The sequence below is a fragment of the Cornus florida genome, unplaced genomic scaffold (genome assembly GCF_030987335.1).
Source record: "Cornus florida cultivar Cherokee Brave unplaced genomic scaffold, ASM3098733v1 CherokeeBrave_3.0.0_Hap2_Chr08, whole genome shotgun sequence".
Taxonomy (NCBI): Eukaryota; Viridiplantae; Streptophyta; class Magnoliopsida; order Cornales; family Cornaceae; genus Cornus; species Cornus florida.
Window position 1 is genome coordinate 13,867,136 of NW_026775578.1, and position 19,662 is coordinate 13,886,797.

The window sequence follows — 19,662 nt, forward strand, 5'->3', positions numbered from 1 at the left end:
AGAAGACTTGTCTCGTGTCATTTTGGAGAGGAGAGTGGGGGCTGGTCATCTCTTCCAGTCACTATTACAGGAGGCGTTCGTGTGTGGAAATTTATTTGGAAGGGCTGGGATGTTTTCTCCACACACATTAGATCCAAAGTTCGTGATGGCAGACATGTCCGTTTTTTGGGAGGACCTTTGGTTAAGATCAGTTGATGTCTCACTCCTTTCCTAGACTATACCGTATTGCAGCCAATAAGCATGTCTACGTGATTGATTGTTATCAACTTGATAACAATGGAGTTACGTGAGATGTGCGGTTTAGGCGTCCCTTTCAAGATTGGGAAATGGAGGAAACTTGTGTTTTTTTTTTTGATACGTTGTATAGACAGAAGGATATTGGCAGAGGGTGTGATGATATTTTGTGGGTTCCTTTAGCTCATGGTAGGTATGGTGTCCGATCCATGTTCTTGTGTTTGTCCAATTTTGTTGGTCACGAGTTTCCTTGGAAGTCTGTTTGGCGTTCTGAAGCTCCTCTTCGAATCGCATAATTTGTTTGGGCTGCCACATTAGGAAAGATTTTGACATTGGACAATTTGAGAAAGAGAGGCAACATCATTGTTAATTGTTATTGTTTATGTAAAGCTGATAGTGAATCCGTGGATCATATTCTTTTGCTTTGTCCTGTAGCGTATGATTGTTGGAGCTTTTAAAAAAAAAATGCTTGTTATTTTCTCTTGTGCCATTTTTTTATTTTTTTTCTCAACTTGCGTCTCACTTCAGTCGAGCTCGCGCCTCAGGCTCCAGGAGGCCTTAGCGCCTTAGTGCGCCTTGAGCCTTTAACAACTATGCTAAAGACAACTCAGTTGACTCAGTAGAACAAGACGAGTTGAAACAGAATGAGTCATCCGTTCCACCGTTATCTTCGTCGTCATCGCCGAGGGGCCAGTGAATCGGATTCGTGAGGGAGGTTGAAGAGAGAGAGTGAATCAGATTCGGCTGAGTGAGCGAGTTGGGAGGGTATTGAGTGGTGGGTGAGTTGGAAGAAACTGAGTTGAGAAGAAGGAAAGAGAAGATTGGTTAAAAGAGATGGGTTTGGGTTGGAGAGAGAGATGAGGGGAGGAAAGGTGGTGGGTGGTGGTGGTGGTGGTGAGCGGCGAGTAGGGAGGGAGAGATTGGGTGAGAGGCGATGAAGGAGTCGGGAGAGAACGTCTGTAGCGGCGGCGTCCGATGAGGAGAGAGGGTTGGGTTGGATCGACGGCGTTGGCGGTGGAGCTGTGATGGTGTCGTATGGGTTAGGGAGGTGGTGTTCGTTTTGAGCAGAGGAGGCCACGTCCGGTGATGGGCTGTTATGAAGAAGCTCGATCGTGATTGGGTTTGATGGCGGCCTGCGGGACTGAACGGCTGCGAGCTTGGCTTCGGATGATGGTGGCCGGCGGTGGAGAGGACGACTCACGGCCACCAGAAGCGATACGCACCCAACTCGAGATGATGCCTTCCAAAGACTCCTCCGCTCTTGCCTTCACCGCCCTATTTTTGAGATTTCACCGAACAAAAAATTCAACACCAAATCGCCATCTCTCTCTACCATCACAAACCCAAATTTTTGTTCTTCCCAAACCAACCACTTCTACCATCCTCTCTATAATCCACCTGTATCTCTCTCTAGTCCACTTGCCCAAACCAAACGTAACTGTTTGTGTTAATTCTTTCAATCAATACCCCCTCCAATTCTAGATCTTTGGAACCAAAACATATTTTTGTTTTGGGGGAAGAAGAATCTGTGGTGGTGGCGATGGTGGCCTTGAACGGACGATGGAGGTGGTCACCGCTGGGGATGGAGTAACGAACATGAGAGCGTAGAGAGAGAGAGAGAGAGAGAGAGCGGCGTATGCGTAAGGGTGTGTTTGGCCCTGGACAATTTGGCATTTTCATAGATTAAAGGGCGTTAATGTCCAAAAATTCAGTTTGTTTGTTGCGTGAGAAACACGCTCTCATTTTTGGACGGCCGGTAGCCGGATGGAGTAATCTACAATAAATTTGTATAGTTCAAGGGGTTTTCTGCAATTTTGATAGTTTAGGGGGTTAGTTGCAAGTTTCCCAATAATTCAAGGGTTTTTTTTGCACTTTTCTCTATTAATAACTATTTCTAACGTAGCGGAAACGATAAAGAACAGGGTTAAACCCTTGAATTCACAAAGAACACACTCACAAGAGAGAAACTGAAATTACACACTCACAAGAGAGAAACTGAAATTATATTGATAATGATGATGTTTGTAGACTTGCATCTCTTGCCTTTATATAGGCAAGTCAAAAAAAAGAAAAAAAAAGAAGAAGAAAACATGTGTGAAATAATATTAAAGGGGAAATATGAGATTTGATGGAGCAGAGTTCTCCTTAAATCTTGCAATGGAGAATAATATCTTCTATTCTCCTTACCTTTTTAGCCTCCCTTATTTGAGATTTGATGGAGCAGAATTCTCCTTAAATCTTGCAATGGAGAATAATATCTTCTATTCTCCTTACCTTTTTAGCCTCCCTTATTTGCGATGATCCTGTATGCTCAGATAATCGTGAGCAAGCTGTTCTACATCAGTCTCCCCTGCGTAAAAAGAACTCATCCCCCAGTTACCTGAATCTGGCGGATAATATTCATGTATGTAAGCCACATTGAAGGTAGAAGAAATGGCCATGTTAGTAGGTAAATCAATCACATAGGCGTTGTCATTGATTTTCTTTAGAATTTGGTACGGACCATATTTCTTGGCCTTTAGCTTGTTGTATGTTCCCACTAGAAACCTCTTTTTTCTTAGATACACTATAACAAAGTCCCCTTCTTCAAATACCCTTTTCCTTCGTCTCTTGTCAGCTGCAGCCTTGTATTTGGCGTAAGTTTCCTTTAGATGTTTCTTGACACTCTCCTGAATGGTCTTAATGTGCTCGGCCATTTTCTCTGCAGCAACACTCTTCCCCGGCAACTTCGGTAAAGATACCAAATCCAAAGCAACTTTTGGAGAGTAGCAATACACAACTGCAAACGGGGATTTGCCAGTGGACCTGTTAACCATGTAATTGTAAGAAAATTATGCCTGGCAAGAGTAAGATCCCACTGTTTTGGTTTCTCTCCTAAAATACAATGAATTTTATTTCCAAGGGTCCTATTCACCACCTCTGTTTGGCCATGGTGCAACTGAAATACTGAAATTAAGAGAGGTATCGGATCTCTTCCATAAAGTCCGCCAAAAGTGAGACAAGAACTTGGTGTCACAGTCTGAGTTAATGGACCGTGGCACTCCATGTAAACGAACCACCTCCTTAAAGAACAGATTGGCCATTTGGACTACATCGTTCGTTTTCTTGCATGCAACAAAATGGGGCATCTTGGAAAATCGATTGACCACCACAAAAACAGAGTCTGCTCCTCACTGCTTTCTCGACAACCCTAGAACAAAATCCATGGATAAATCCTCCCATGGAGCATCTGGAATAGGCAACGGTGTGTAAAGACCAGTATTCTGAGATTGACTTTTATTAGTTTGGCAGATTGAGCATCGCTGCACATGGTTCTCCACAGCACGCTTGAGTTGCGGCCAATGATACTGTTCTTCTACCAGCTCTCGCATCTTATCACGCCCCAAATGTCCTCTTAATCCTCCTCCATGCAATTCACGAACCACTTGCTCACACAAAGAACTTCGTGGAATACACAACTGATTGCTATTAAAGAGAAATCCTACCTCCATGTGCAACCCTTTAAAGGATTAACTCGTTTGACACGCTACCCAGGCTTGGCCAAAATCTTTGTTGGCCTCATATAACTCCTTTAGGCACTCGAACCCTATGATTTCGACTTGGTGCATCTGCAACTTTGCAACTTTGTTCTGTTGGCCTGACTTGTGTTTTAGCGAGAAGGTGAATTGCTGGATATAAGCCGCCCATAGCGCGTGCATCCGATTAACACTGTTTTGATTGTTAATGGATTTTAGTGCCTAGTGATCCGTAAACAGCACGAACTCTTACTGGATAAGATAATGCTCCCACGTATGCAAAGCTTGCACCACTGCATAGAACTCCAACTCATAGGTAGTCCACTTTTTGCGTGCTTCACTCAGTTTCTCACTGTAAAATCTGGAAGGACTAAGATTGGGGCTGTTGACAGTTTTTCCTTGATTAAGGCAAAACTCATCTTAGCTTCCTCTCCCCATTGGAATTTTCCTTTCTTCATGCATTTTGTGATGGGAGCCACAATACTACTTAAGTTCTTGATGAACCTTCGGTAGAACGTGGCTAAGCCATGGAAACTGTGTACTTCTCCCACATACTTCGGCATAGGCCACTCTCGAATGGTCCTCACCTTCTCCTTATCCAGCTGAATGCCATCACTACAAACTACATAGTCGAGGAATATTAGGCTTGGGGTCACAAAGCTACACTTTTTCAGATTAATGAACAGTATTCTTTTGCAAAGCTGTTAATACCTCTCTCAAGTGCAAAAGGTGTTTTGCCTCTGTTTGACTATAAACCAGAATATCGTCGAAATAAATAACTACAAATTGACCAATAAATGGTTTGAGTACCTGATTCATCAACTGCATGAAAGTACTTGGCGCGTTGGATAATTCGAATGGCATGACTAACCACTCGTACAGTCCTTCTTTTGTCTTGAACGTCGTTTTCCACTCATCCCCAGGGCAAATTCTGATCTGATGGTATCCACTCTTAAGGTCCACTTTGGCGAAGACTTTCGATCCCGCCAACATATCCAGCATATCATCCAGCCGTGGAATGGGAAATCTCTACTTGATAGTGATTCTGTTAATTGCGCGATTATCAACGCACATTCTCCGACTGCCATCTTTCTTAGGTACTAGCAAGGCCGGAACAACACATGGGCTCATACTCTCCCGAATCAACCCTTTCTGAAGATTTTACTCTCATTGGGACTTATCCGGTAATGTGGTAGATTTGGCAGGCTCGCCCTGGGCACCAAGTCGATGTGGTGTTGAATGTCCCTCATGGGAGGGAGAGTATGAGGCAAGTCTTCCAGCACCAACTCACTAAACTTTTGCAGTAATGGCTGCATTATTGCTGGTACTGTAAAAAGAGGTTGTTCAACTACTTCCCCCTTGCACATAACATCAAAGATTTCAGGGGCCGTTGTTACTTCACCCAAAAATTCGTCACTGTTGATCAACATAACTGAATTTCCTTCGGGAAATTCGGCTTCTTTTAGCGCACCCAAAACAATCTTCTGACCATTTTTGTATAGAATATACACATTGTCTCTACCTTGGTGAGTGGCATCAACATCAAATTGCCACGATCTGCCTAATATCATATGGCATGCATCCATGTCGACTACATCACAACGCACCTCCTCTGCATTTGCATATGCTTTCCCATTTGAGAATGGAACGGTTCAGGTTTCAGTTACTTGCGTTTCTGAGCCTTTCTTGATCCATCCAATTTTGTATGGATGGAGATGTTTATCTGTTTTAAGCCCCAATTTTCGAACCATTGTTAAGGAAACAATGTTCTCACTACTGCCGCTATCAATAATAACGTCACATACCTTATGGTTGACAGTGCAACGTGTACGGAACACATTATGACGCTGTGGGTGCTCTTCCTTCTTTGGTGTGAACATCAACCTCCTTATGGCTAAAGAGTGGGACAACAACTCGCCATTGTCTCCTTCAGTCACCTCTTCTTCTTCGAAAGTAAGGAACTCACCTTCCTCACCCTCGCCTTCCTCATGCTCCACCAGATTTACTGTCGGTTGCTTGGGGCAATTGTTGGATTTATGGCCAGGTTCTCCACATCGAAAACACTTACGCATACTTGGGTGTGCAATGGGATTTTCTCTCATAGCTGGGGCTCCCCTTCCAGCAGGGCCTACGGGTGCTCCTGGTTTGGCCTTTGTTGGACCATCTCCAATGCCTCGCCATGTCATTGGAAAAGGGGCTACCGTGGTCTGTTTGCCCATGTCATGTGTAGGTAGTGGGGTATTATATGAACCACGAGACCAATTCTTCGACTTTTCCAATAACAATTCTGCTCTCTCTGCCGCCGTGACAATCTTAGGAAGTTTCAATAGCGGTTGCAGCGCCACTTTCTCTTCAATATCCCATTGTAACCCGCCTTTGAAATGGGCCACCATGCTAAATTTGGCTTCCACCAGGTTGTTACGGGATGACAACTGATAAAATTCTTTAGCATATTCAGCAATTGTTCTACTTCTCTACGTACGGGATTGATATTTCTGATAAAGGACCTGTTCGTAATCGGGGTAAAAATCAAGCTTTCATCAACTTCTTCATCTTAATCCATGTACGTACCGGATCTTTACCCTCACGAGTTTGACTTGCTTCTCCTCCTTGATTTTCATATATTCAAAGAAACGTTCAACTTCACTAGTCCAGTCCAAGAATTTTTCAATACGAAGATGACCTTGAAAGGTGGGTAGGTCAATCTTTGTACGAAAATCCCTGGAATCATCAATTTCCCATTGACCTTGTTTATCTCCAAACACCTATACGGCTTGGTTGTTACCAAAACCGACATTTTCCTCATAGGCTGGTTGTTTATTCGGTGGGTTTGGGTTGCGATTACCAGCAGGACATCCATGATCACCATCGTAAGTCGTTGGGCAACCTGTTGTTCTCGCGGTTAAGTTCTACTGTCATCAATCTCGCCAATACTTGACGCATGGTTTCATGCATATCAAGTAAGGTTCAATTAACGTTGGTCTGGAACTCAGTAAACTCAGCCCTCAAAAGAGCTACTCCATCACGATCACCGTCGCTGAAGGGGTTGTTTCCATCTCGTGAACCAGCCATCGAAAACAAAGGCGAATCTTGGATTCGGAACCTTACTTTGATACCAACTAATGTAGCGGAAACGATAGAGAACAAGGTTAAAACCTTGAATTCACAAAGAACACACTCACAAGAGAGAAACTGAAATTATATTGATAATGATGATGTCTATAGACTTACTTCTCTTGCCTTTATATAGGCAAGTCAAAAAAAAAAAAACCCTTGAATTCACAAAGAACACACTCACAAGAGAGAAACTGAAATTATGTTGATAATGATGATGTCTATAGACTTACTTCTCTTGCCTTTATATAGGCAAGTCCAAAAAAAAAAAAAAAGGAAAGCATGCGTGTAATAATATTAAAGGGGAAATCTGAGATTTGATGGAGCAAAATCCTCCTTAAATCTTGCAATGGAGAATAATATTTTCTATTGTTGGCAACTACACCAAATCTTCTTATTTATTTTCTGAATCCTCCTTAATTCTTGCAATGGAGAATAATAACTTCTATTCTCATTACCTTTTCAGCCTCCCTGATTTGCGATGATCCTGTATGCTCAGATAATCCTGAGCGAACTATTCTACATCAATTTCTCAGATTTTCCCAGATATACCTTTAGAAATCTAGGCTCAAAGACTTATCAAAAAAAAATCCTAGGCTCAAAGAGTGATTGGAGTATCTCAGTCTTTCTTACAGCTGTAGGTGGGTTTCTTTTGATTTTCTATTTGCTTCATTTTTGCTAGAATTTTTTTTTTATTTTTTATGAAAGGTTCCCAGCGATGTTAATGTGAAGGGTCCGACCATCCGAGAAAACGTTTAATGTGATTAAAAACATGTATGATGATTAGTAGTAGAACAGACAAGTGAATTTCAGAAGGAAAACTGACGTCTAACAGACAAGGGAATTTCAGAAAGAAATCTCACATCTAAAATATGCATTGAATTTCAGAAGATAGTGTAGAATTTAATGGTTTTAGGTCAATCGAGTCAAAACAAAATATAGTAGATCTGAGTTATGGTGAATTGATGGCTAAGAGATACACGAGCAACCGTTTCTATTGTATTGAACCAATTAACCAAAGGGGGAGTTTGAGGAGGATATTGCTTGCAAAATTAGAGGAGAATGAATGAAACATGGTGGTGGTGCTTCTTGGATGTTGGGTAATATTAGATTCCTACCATTCAAGGATAGAGTTCTATATGACATCTGGGAGGGTTGCATACAGTTTATAGTTTTAGAGTGTTTGGCTTGGCGGTCAAAAAACATTACTGGAAAAAGTATAGCCAAGATTAGGATGTAGACGGCTAGGTGGCTGTAAAGAATTGATATATTAATTAATATATATATTATTGAAGTCAAAAGTGGCACTGACGAAGCTGAGATGAGGGGAAATAAACTAAGATCACTATTGATTAGTAATCTAATTCAAATTTGTAGTGTCAAATGGGCAACAGTATTGAAAAATAGCGTTCTTTAGGACAATGAGAAGCACAGGATTATATTTAGATTTAACTGGGGATGTTTATTTAAGTCTTGATTAGAGTAGAAAAATTAGTTGTTGACCCGAAGTAATTAGGTAAATGCCTTTTGAGATGTGTTTTGGTTTTGGTTGGGTTAGGTTAGTATTTCAAGACTTCATTGACCCAAATGCAATTAATACTTCATTTATTGTTTAATGTGAATTACAAAGTCTACCTTAGTTTAAAACCATTTTAGATGCATATTAGACTTAGTTGCTTAATATTAAGTGTAATTCATTTTTATTTAACATTTATAAGTAATGTCTAAATATTTGGCATATTAAGTAAATTGAAGGTTAGAACAAATAAGGGACATGACATATATAATTTTGTTGAACACAAGATACTTGTACCTCGTAGTTTCTTGACAGTATCAAATCATGACCTTACAAAACATTAAATGTAATTTGTGTTATTCTCTATGCAGGCTAAAGGATTTGTTGCAAATTCATTTTATAGTGGTTTAACGGCTACAGAGTTTTTCTTCCATACGATGGGGGGACGGGAAGGGCTCGTGGATACAGCGGTATTGATGATCTTTTTGCTTTATTTTGTTGTCTATTGCAGTTGCAAGTCTCACCATCAGGAATTGTTTTTATTTAATACAGAGTTTTTAACCCTTCTTTTCCATTATTTCTGTATCAAACGTTTTTGGAGAAGTGCAACATAGTGCAAGACAGTTGGAGATTCATTTAGAATTCTTCAGCACATCCATCAATACAAATGCATTGATGCATGAGCTTTGATACGCCATCTCTTATGGGTGTAGCAACTTTTCCTTGAAACTTATGGTAGAACAGCGAGTAAATTATCAGATTATTGTGAATATTGTTTCAGCAATACCCCCAAAAGTAGATCTAGTGTAGGGCTGCAAATGAGCTGAGCCGAGCTGAGCTTTGGGTTGTTCGGGCTCGGCTCGTCATCTTTGAAGGGGTGCTCGGGCTCGGTTGAGTTTCATGAAGCTCGGGCTCGTTTATATACACCCTCCAAATTTGCTTCCCTAACTGTGCCTTCTATGTATAAACAAGATGCTAAGAAGCACGGACACGGATACGACACGACACGGACACGGCGACACGACAAATCCAAAAAAATTAGGACACGGACACGGCGAATAGTATATATATATATATATATATCAGCATTAATAATTTTTTAAAAAAAACACAGATTTTTTAGTTGGAATATATATATATATATCACTGATATGTTAGTATATATATATATCAGCATCTTTAGGACACGGACACGGCGAATTGTGGCATCTTTAGGTTAGTATATATATATATCAGCATCTTTAGGGTAGTACAAAACAAAAAATAGAACATATCAGCATTAAAAATTAAAAATAATAATAATAATAATAATAATAACATATCAGCATTAAAAATAAAAAATAAAAAAAAAAAATTCCAGAAAATTGTGTCCGAGCCGTGTCTGAGCCGTGTCCGAGCCGTGTCCGTGGCGTGTCCGAGCCGTGTCCGAAAATTAAAAAAAATAAAAAAATTCCAGACACGTTTTTTGACGTGTCCGACACGTGTCGGGGCGTGTCCGACGCGTGTCCGTGTCCGACACGTGTCGGACACGGATTCTTCGCCCATTTTGGAGTGTCCGTGCTTCCTAGACAAGATGTATCAAATTCAACAAAAAAAACAGAGATGTGTCAGAGATTCGGAGAACATACTTCTACATCTGCAACTAGAGAATTTTTCATATAAGGCAGCCAAAAACCAAAAACCAGTGCATCTACCATTTTTTTGTTTTTTTTTTTTTTTCCTGCGAAAATTTCAATATACTTAAGTAGTAGAATGAATTCCAGATTTAAGAAAGTAACTAATCTCTTACATGAGATCGCATCTAAATCTCCAAGAAAAAAAACGAAATACAAAAAAAAATATAAATAAATAAATGAAGATCAAATTTTCAAGATAAAAATCAAATATTACCAAGTTTCCATACTTTAGTTCCTTCTTAAGATCCGTTTGAGAGATAGCTATGTGGCTTGTGGAGTGATGTCGGAAGAATTTAGGTTGGTGTTGATCCGAGAGAGAGAGAGAGACAGAGAGAGTTGGCTTGTAAATGCGTTGCGTCTTGTGTAGAGTATTGTCGGCAGATTATGTGGCTGTAGTGTTTTTAGGTTAATTCTGATCTCTGAACTCAACAGCTGAGATGGTGAGATGAAAGGATTTAACTCAACGGCTGAGATGGTGAGATGTGGATGAAAGGATTTAAGTTGGGCCTGATTAATGAAGGGATTTAAATTGGGCCTAATTAATGAAAAGATGTGAATTGGGCAAAATTAATATGCACATATATATATATATAACGAGCCTTGTTCACGAGCCTTAACGAGCCCATGTTCACGAGCCTATGCAAGCTGAGCCTAACGTTGTTCGGGCTCGGCTCGTTTACTAAAAGAGCCTAAAAATTGGGCTTGAGCTCGGCTCGTTTGCTTAACGAACGAGCCCGAGCCGAGCCCTTAACGAGCTGAGCCCGAGCTGTTCATAAACAGCTCGGTTCATTTGCAGCCCTAATCCAGTGATCCTTTATTTAGATACGGAGGCCGTATGAGTTTGGATTTATTGGTTCAAGACTGTCTGAGCTTGGATTTATTGGTTCTTGTGGCATTTGTTAATCTTGATTGATGAGGAAAAGTGAGAAATTGTTTGTCTAAGTTTTGTGACTGTTGGAATATTTGATTATTCAAGTATTAGTGCATAATCAGAGCCATGGGGTTTTTAAATTGTTGCTTATTCATTAATATAGATAGATAATAGTATAGGATGTTAGTAACTTTCTTGAAACCTTTTCCTATGATATCTTTCTTCTTTCTTTCTATTCTATCTCAAACCCTAATTTTTCAATTCCGATATCATCTTCAACTTGGTATCAGGACCTGAGAGCCTGGAGTTTACTATCACTGTTAGTGTGTTCCCTCTCTCCAAAGAGTCCGGTGAATTTGGATGAGAGCAATTATTTGGCATGGTCAATATTCTACCTGTTATTAGTACAGACTTGTGGCTTGTATGGATATTTGACTGGGAAGTGCAAGAAGCCAGATTTATCTCAACATTCTTACAATCAATGATTTATGGAAAATTCATAGGTAACCAAGCCACACATTAGTTGTGGCTATCTTTTCCTTGATATAACCCATGCTATTTGGACTACCTTTGCTTAGGCTTGAATGCATGTAGGGAATGATGTTCAGGTTTATACACTGAGAAAAAAGGTTCATGAGACCAAACAGAGAAGTAGTTTATTTTTGGGGGTTAGATTATTATCAGGGTTTTAAAATGGACTGTGCGAGTGTTAGTGCCAAATTTTAGAGTTTAGTTGAGAAGACGTAGGTGTATGATTCCTTAGCTTGCCTTTATATGAAGCTTGCCTTTATATGGAATATGATCAGTTTTCCTCTTTACCAACCTTATGATTATATTCAACACCACACTTAGCATCATCTACAATTCCTTTCTTCTTTCCATTCAAAAGACAAGGTAATCTCCCATTCCGACCTCGATATGTGGAATCATCTTGTCAAGCTCAGTCATTGACAAGGTTCACCTGTTCTGGGATGACTGTCTTTTTGGCCCCCTTGTAAACATCTTGTTAGATCTCAATATCATTTTGAGAGTTTGGGGCAAGATTTTGACCTTGGACAATCTCAGAAAGAGAAGACAGATCATAGTCAAGTGGTGTTGTCTCTGTAAGAATGATGGAGATTCCGTGGATCACCTTCTTTTGCATTGCCCTGTGGTCCATGACTCCTGGAGTCTTATTTTTGGTTTGTTCGGCGTTCAGTGGGTTTTGCCTCGGTCCCCGAGGGAGTTGATTGATGGTTGGAGAGGCTTCAGTGTGGGGGCCCATGCCTGGGCTTTTTGGAGGGCGTCTCCCCTTTGTGTTTGGTGGTCTATTTGGAATAAGCGAAATAGAAGATCTTTTGATGGGGAGGAATCTTCCATTGTGGCACTGAAATTTTCTATTATTAGTTCTCTTTTTAGTTGGGGGATGGGGAAAAATTGTATATCTTTAGATGAAATCATGGATTTTTTTGGGTTCTTTGAGTCCCTAGGACTTCGTTGGCTTCGGCCTTTGTATAGCTTTCGGGATGCGCTCCGCTTTTGAACGCTCTCTAATATACTTTTATTTATCTCAAAAAAAAAAAAAAAAAAAAAAATCACTTCGAGTATAGCATCTTAGCCTGAATCAGCTGGTTCAGAGCCCAACTCACTCCAAGTATAGCATCTTTGGCCCCCATGTTTCATTTTCTTCTTCTTTTACCAATAGTTTGCTGCTAGGAGTCCCTCTTGTCCAATCAAGGAGATTGAGAGGAGTGCTTTGATCTACACCTTAATCCAGGATAGGACTGCTTTGGTAACTCTTCCTTGGAAAGGCATTTTCGACATACTCATGTTGGCAGTAAGAGTTGTGGTTTTGAAAAGGACCAACTCAAGTGTTGTTTCTATTCAAAGACTGCAGAAGAGATGCAGACAATTCGACTGTTGATGACTCAACTTGATAGTTCACCTACCTCAGCTTCTATCATTGCCTTATCTTCTAATTTTTCTCATACATGAGGGATTTTGCAAGTGCTTTTAGTGTATTTTCACCCATTAATCCATTAATTATCGATTCTACAGCTACTGATCGTATGGTAGGTTCTTCCAATCTTTTCTCCATCTTATTTTTCATGCTCAAGGTCAGAGTTGCAAATGGATCCTTGTCCTCCTAGAACTGTACTAGGTCTCGTTCATCATTCACCATCCACATCACTTTTATCCCTATAACATGTTCTAATTTTTTCTACCAATTTGCTCTCCATTAGTCATATCATCAAGTCAAGTGACATTTCCTCCTACTCATTATATTTTTTGGGAATTGGGGACCGGGAGAGCGATTGGTAATGGTAAAGCACATGGTGGTCTATATCTGTTCCAGACAGTATCTTCTCTTTCATGTTATATGCCCTTCAGACTGGTAGTAGCCTTGCATTAGAATCAACTCTTGGGATATCCTTCTATTGAAATGCTAGATAGATTTTCACCTATTTTCGTTGAGCAGTGCAATCGAAATAACTTTGATTGGGATGCTCGTGAACTTGCATAGTGTGAGAAAATCTCTTATCCTAGTAATAATAATAGAAGCACTCCTCCTTTTATAGTTATTCATTTTGATGTATGGGAGCGTTATTTCTATCTGGATAGAGATGGTTTGTTATTTTTATTGATTGTTTCTTACATGTTGCTTGGGTGTATTTATGACGTCATAAGACTTCCAAACCTTTCACAAGATGGTGTCTTCTAAATTTGATGCTAAAATTATGATTACATGATAATGGAACAAAGTTCTTTGATGGTGAGTTTTACGCTTATCATGTTGAGCATGGGTTGTCCATCAAACTAGGTATTTGAAAACTCCAGAAAGAAATGGTGAGGTTAATGAAAATTCATCACCTTCTTGAAGTTGCTTGCTCCTTGATGATTCCTCTCAAGTTACTTCGAGGTTGAATTCTTACTCATTCTATTCCTCCCAGAGTTTTTATCTCGTTTCTTTTGTTCATGATCATCAAAGTTCAAGAGAAAAGCTTGATCCCAAGGCATTGAGGTGTGTATTGGCTACTCGTTTGCATAGAAGTGATAAGAGTGCTACAAACGAATCTAGGAAGAATTTTTGTTAGCATTGATGTGACGTTCCATGGGTCTGAGGCTTTTTTCTCTACTACTCAATCTCTTCAGGGGAAGCAGTGTAGGTGTAAGAGATTCTTAGGGACTGTTTGATAACCCAATACAGTGCTTAAATTGAAAATGTTCAGTGATTCTTTAAATAAATATGTTTGATAATGTATTTAAGGTGCCAAAATTTTAAGCAATAGGTACCTTAACACTGAATGTAGAACACCCTCAACCATCTTGATTTTAAAACCATTTTGTTATTGACAAATTTTCCCTGACATAAACTTTGTATACGTGTCTAAAGGGCTGATGATCTCTACCATCTTCAACTTTTTCCACTTCTTCTCTCAGTAATTCCTCAACCAAAAAAAAAAAAAAAAAAATCTAACATCAGTTGTTTTGCATAAGGCTCCATTTGGTTAGATAGAAATAAGCAAGAAAAGAAAAGAAATGGAAAATGAAAGAAAAGTGAAGTGAATGAAAAGAAAAGTTATTTTCTATCAAGCATTTGGTTAGCATGAAAATTTATTCAGGAAAATTGTATGAAAACATTAGTTTGTTAGTTTGGATAGCATAAAAATGAAAAGAAAGTGATTGTGCGTACCAAAATTACCCTTATGATTTCAAATACTAAAAAAATAAATAAATTTAATAATATAATTATTTATATTGTTTAAATTAAAACAATACTTCAAGACTTCTTAGGTAGAAGTACAACTAACTATTCATTTAAGAGAAATAAGGAAGATTAAAAATACAAAATAAATAAATAAATTTTGGGCTTATGGAGTCATGGGCTTTCAACCAAAGAACACAAAAAGAGCAAAATATATATTATTCTTAGTATATATAATAGAGGTGTATATATATATCAGATACAATGTATATATTTGGAACCAAAAAAAAAAAAAATCGTTCAAATAGTATTGCAAAAGAACATGTTTAGATGCCTTTTAGAAGTCCACTAAAATAGAAATTGTTAGAGAACTTGCCTCTTTGAAACTCAGTTAGAAAAGAAAGAAGTTAGTTGTTTTACATGATTCAGTTGTTGGATAAAATAGGAACGTCAAATAAAAAGAAGCAGTTTTCAAGAGAAAATATTATTTTCGCGTGTTTTGTGTGAGAAAAGTTTTGGGGAAAACTAGTCTAATGCGGGAAACTATATTTTCTATTACGATTCTTTTTCTATCTATCCAAACTCTAAAAAAATTTAAAAATTTTCTCTTTCCTTTCTTTTCTAGTTGATTCCATCTAACCAAACGAAGCCTAAAATACTTTCATTTTCTTTTTGAGTTTAGACCATAATTGATCCATTTATATTTTGTTTATTTCACTTTTTGTTCTCCAATAGCAGCCATTTGTTCTGTTATTTGAATGGACTATTGTTGTTGTTAACAAGAAAATTAGATGCAAGTGTTTTTGATGACCATTTTTTTCAATGCTGACTTTGAACTTCATGGTAACATTGACTCTCTGTAATTTTATGCTTTCTTGCCTAGCTTGCTAGTTTAGTTGTGGACAACCTATTTATAGCTCACTTCCACTTTCTTATTTTATTTAAATTTTTCTTGAAAATCTAGTATTGTTTATTATTATTTTTTTTCATTTCTAGATATCTCATAATATTATCTAAAAAAAATTAGAATAGATTCTTGCCAGCCTTTTAGATATTTTCTCTTAAGATCTCTCATTCTAAAAAAGTATATTAAATTTTATCACTCCTCCTTGATATACTCAAAGATCTCTAGGTTAAATTCTCAACTTTACCTTAAATTGTCAACTATACTATTTATTTTTTGTAAGTGTGTATATATATATATATATATATATGCAATTTTATTAAATTAAACATTTTAATGTATTCTTATGGTTAATTTACGTGGGGGCGCAAGTATGTGATTCTGGAGGGTTTCGCTTTTTTGCGTCTAGTGGTTTCTTTGGCTTGAGAGAAATAGGAGATCCTTCAAAGGGAAGGAGAATCCCATTGGGATGTTGAAGTCCTCCATTATTAGCACCTTTTTGGTTGGGTCCAAGGGAGAAATTGTAAATCCATGGATGAAATTGTTGATTTTTTGGATTCGTTGAGGGTTTAGAGGCCCTATTTGGCCTTGTGGAGCGTTTGAGGGTCATGTTCCCCTTTTGAATGCTTTTTATGCAATCTTTACTTATCAAAAAATATATATATGGTTAATTTGCGTGACTAAATTGCAAATGATTTGTTTTGTTCTCAAGATTAAAATATTATATGTTTAGCTTAATTTAACAGTTTTGAGACATTTGCTTATACAATTATGTTAATGAGTACTCCTTGAATAAAGTTCATTATTTAAGTTTGAATTAATAGTTTTTATGATCAATTTTGACATTAATATACATTATTAAATTGGTATATTTCTTCGAGTGAAATTGTTTGTTTTATAAATGCTTTTATATTATAAATATAAAAATGTTTTTCTTTTTTCCGGAAGTTATACATATAAAAAAGGTTGTGAGTACAAGATATTGATAACTTTCAGATTTCAGCTTTTGTATTTAGCAAACAGTCTTAATTAATTCAGCGCTTAAAATTAAAACTTTATCAAACAGGTTTTCAGATTTATAAATTCAGCACTTGAAATTTCAATGCTTCAAATCCAGTAATTAAAATTTTCTGTGCTTCACTTTTAGTTGTATCAAACAGCACCTTATTATTCAACCTTATATTTGTGTTCTGTTGCAAGTTCTAGGGACGGAGCCTAAGCACAGGGTAGGACTTTATTCTCACTCCCATTCATTATAAGGGGGAAGAGAGAAGGGGGGGGGGGGGGGGGGGGGGTGGGGGGGGGTGGTTGAGATTGAGGAGCGAATTTTTTGTACGAGATTGGATAAGGAGGATCCAGAATGATATGTTTGTTGTCCTAGATGTCAGATAGGAGAATATCGCTAATGTGACCCATGTTAATTGCAATACCATGCTTCAACTCCTATCTCAATGTTGCCTTCCTCTTCATCTGGTGACGAGTCTCCTGTTATACCTACAGTTGACAGTAGTGGTATCCCAATTGCTATTAGAAAGAGTATGCAGCCTTGTACTCAACCTTCTGTTTCTAAATTTGCTTCTTATGACTCCTCATCTTCATCCTATCACATTTTTGATTCCTCTCTTTCTCCTGTGTCACTTCCTTTGGGTTTTTAGGAGGCCCTTGCAGATCCTGAATAGAAAGAAACAATGTCTCCATAGACTATAAGCAACCAACAATGTCTCCTTCATACACATGTTTAAAACATGTAGATGGAAGAATCAACAATGTCTCCTCAGACCATTTCTGAATAGGTGGTGCCAAACTCGCAACGTCCTTATTGAGGTCGGACCACCCTGCCTACCCGACACCTCCTGGATGAGCGATGTCACCTTAGACTATTCCCGAATGGGTGATGCGTAACTCGCAATGCCCTCATTGCAGTCAGACCACCTTGGCTGTGATACGAAGTAGACATATAAAAGAAGAAAAATGAGAGAATTGTGTAAAGGCTTGGATGAGATAATCACTCATTCACAGCTCTAGTATTTATAGATAGAAAGAGCACATGTTCATATTACAAGAAAGGAAATTAAATCAAATCTAAATTAAATCACAGCATATTCTATGTCATATTTTATATCATATTTTATACCATAATCAAATCTCTGCTAATACGGTAAGTCATTCCATAAATCGTGGCTATCATATCTGCTAACACTCTTCAAGATGGAAAGGAGTCATTGAAGTGCAAGTGTATATCCACTGTTAATAGAAGGCAATTGGAACAATTGATATATAGGGAACGGTTGGTTTTCATGGGATTTCCTCAAAACATATGGCATATGATGTTATGAGACATTTGTTCTTATGGCTAAGATGAACGAGCTCTTTAAATTCTGGGTGGATTTGACGGAAAAAAGAAGCCTGTTTCTATGCTTAAGTTCTCTGTTATTTCTACTCTTTTTTGTTGGGTTTCAGGGAGAGATTATAGATCTATGGAGGAAATTATTGTTTTCTTGGCCTCTCTGAAGGTCTAAGGCGCCCTTTGGCCCTTTTGTTTATAGAAATGATTATAGATTTAATAATTTCTTACTTATCAAAAAAAAAAAAAATCTGGGTGGATTCTTTAGTAATTGGATTGAAGCATTTTTTTTCATGGAGATCTCGAAGAGAAAGTATATATGGGTGGTCCCCTAGGCTTCTCTTCTTAGAATTTTATAAATTAAAGAGGGTGCTCTATGGATTGAAGTATCTACATGGGTGTGGTTTGATCAATTCCCTAAGCCTATGATCAAGTTTGGGGAAAGACAGAGCAATGCAGATCATACTGTGTCATGAAGTAAGAGACAATATTATAATCCTCATTGTGTATGTATCAAAACGATATTGAAAATCTCTGAAGGGCTAGTCATTATTATTTATTCAAGGGGCATTTATAACATTTTCAGGTTTGGCTGCTTCTCTGTTAAGTATGTGCCCTTGGTAAAACCATAAAATATACTTGGTAGATATAGTAATGTCAATGCTACCAAGGCCTGTGGCCTAGTGGTGTCTCCTCTTCTTTCAAAGTGAAAGGTAGGGCGTTCAAGTCTCTCCAAAATCATTGTGGGGGTTCTTTGCCAGTAAAAAAGAAAAAGAGTGATAATAATGTCAAGAGGAGGTGCTCATAATTATGTGTTAAATATGTGTGCTGGTTTACAGTCATCATCAACAGTTCTTCTGCTACTCCTTTGTGGAGCTAAAGACTACATTTGAAAGGATCATAGCAAGTCTCTGTAAGTCTAGAATCTGTAAAAGCATTAATGTCATTTAGACTCGAGTGTCGGTGCACAAAGTCTAACTAAAATCCACCTATTTCCATGTATTTATATCCGCCTATCTCCAAAGTAAAATACTCCAACCCTCACCCCCAACCAAACAAAAAAATCAAAAACAAAAACAAAATAGACACAAATAAATAAATAACGCAGAGAAAAATAAAAATGAATAGCTATTAAGGAATTTTATGGGGGGCATAATATCTTTGGTGAAACTTAGGGTATATCTGATGCTCTTTTATATGTGTGTGTGAGGATCAAGGTTTATCCTAATTTTATCCGACCTTTTAGATATCTTTCTTTATCTAGTAAAAAGATAAATTGTACTTCCTTTAATTTAATTTTCTTGCTGTTCTTTTTATCTAACATCTTCTTACAGCATTGAAATAAATTATCTTAGAGTGACTAACATAAAAATCAATTTTATTAAATTGGTCATCTCTTTTGAGTTGTGGCTAAGAACTGTACAAGGCAATATTTATGCAGCAGCTCCTGTATTTCTATCATTTGATACTATGTGATAAGAATTAGTCCCATTCGTTGATCGATGTGATTTTGCTTGAACTTTGGAACTTAAAGATACGGTTGTTGGATTTTTCTGGTTACTTTAGGTTAAAACAGCTGACACAGGATACATGTCTCGGAGACTAATCAAAGCTTTAGAGGACCTATCCGTTCATTATGATAACACAGTACGAAATGCTAGTGGATGCATAGTGCAGTTTATATATGGTGATGATGGCATGGATCCATCTCAAATGGAAGGGAAAGATGGAGTTCCTCTGAATTTTAACAGATTATTTTCAAAAGTCAAGGTCTGAGCTTCTCTCTTTATTTGTATATTTCAA

General features: G+C 38.0%; 1 protein-coding gene across 4 annotated transcripts in view; it reads left to right on the plus strand.

Moving 5' to 3' along the window:
* Window positions 1–19,662, plus strand: part of LOC132269505 (DNA-directed RNA polymerase III subunit 1) — a 90,362-nt gene that overhangs the window by 62,081 nt on the left and 8,619 nt on the right. For all 4 annotated transcript variants that reach the window (XM_059770715.1, XM_059770714.1, XM_059770716.1 and 1 more), the window contains 2 exons: window positions 8,751–8,849; window positions 19,426–19,629. In XM_059770715.1, coding sequence (XP_059626698.1) covers window positions 8,751–8,849; window positions 19,426–19,629 — 303 coding nt within the window. The remainder of the gene's footprint in view (window positions 1–8,750; window positions 8,850–19,425; window positions 19,630–19,662) is intronic.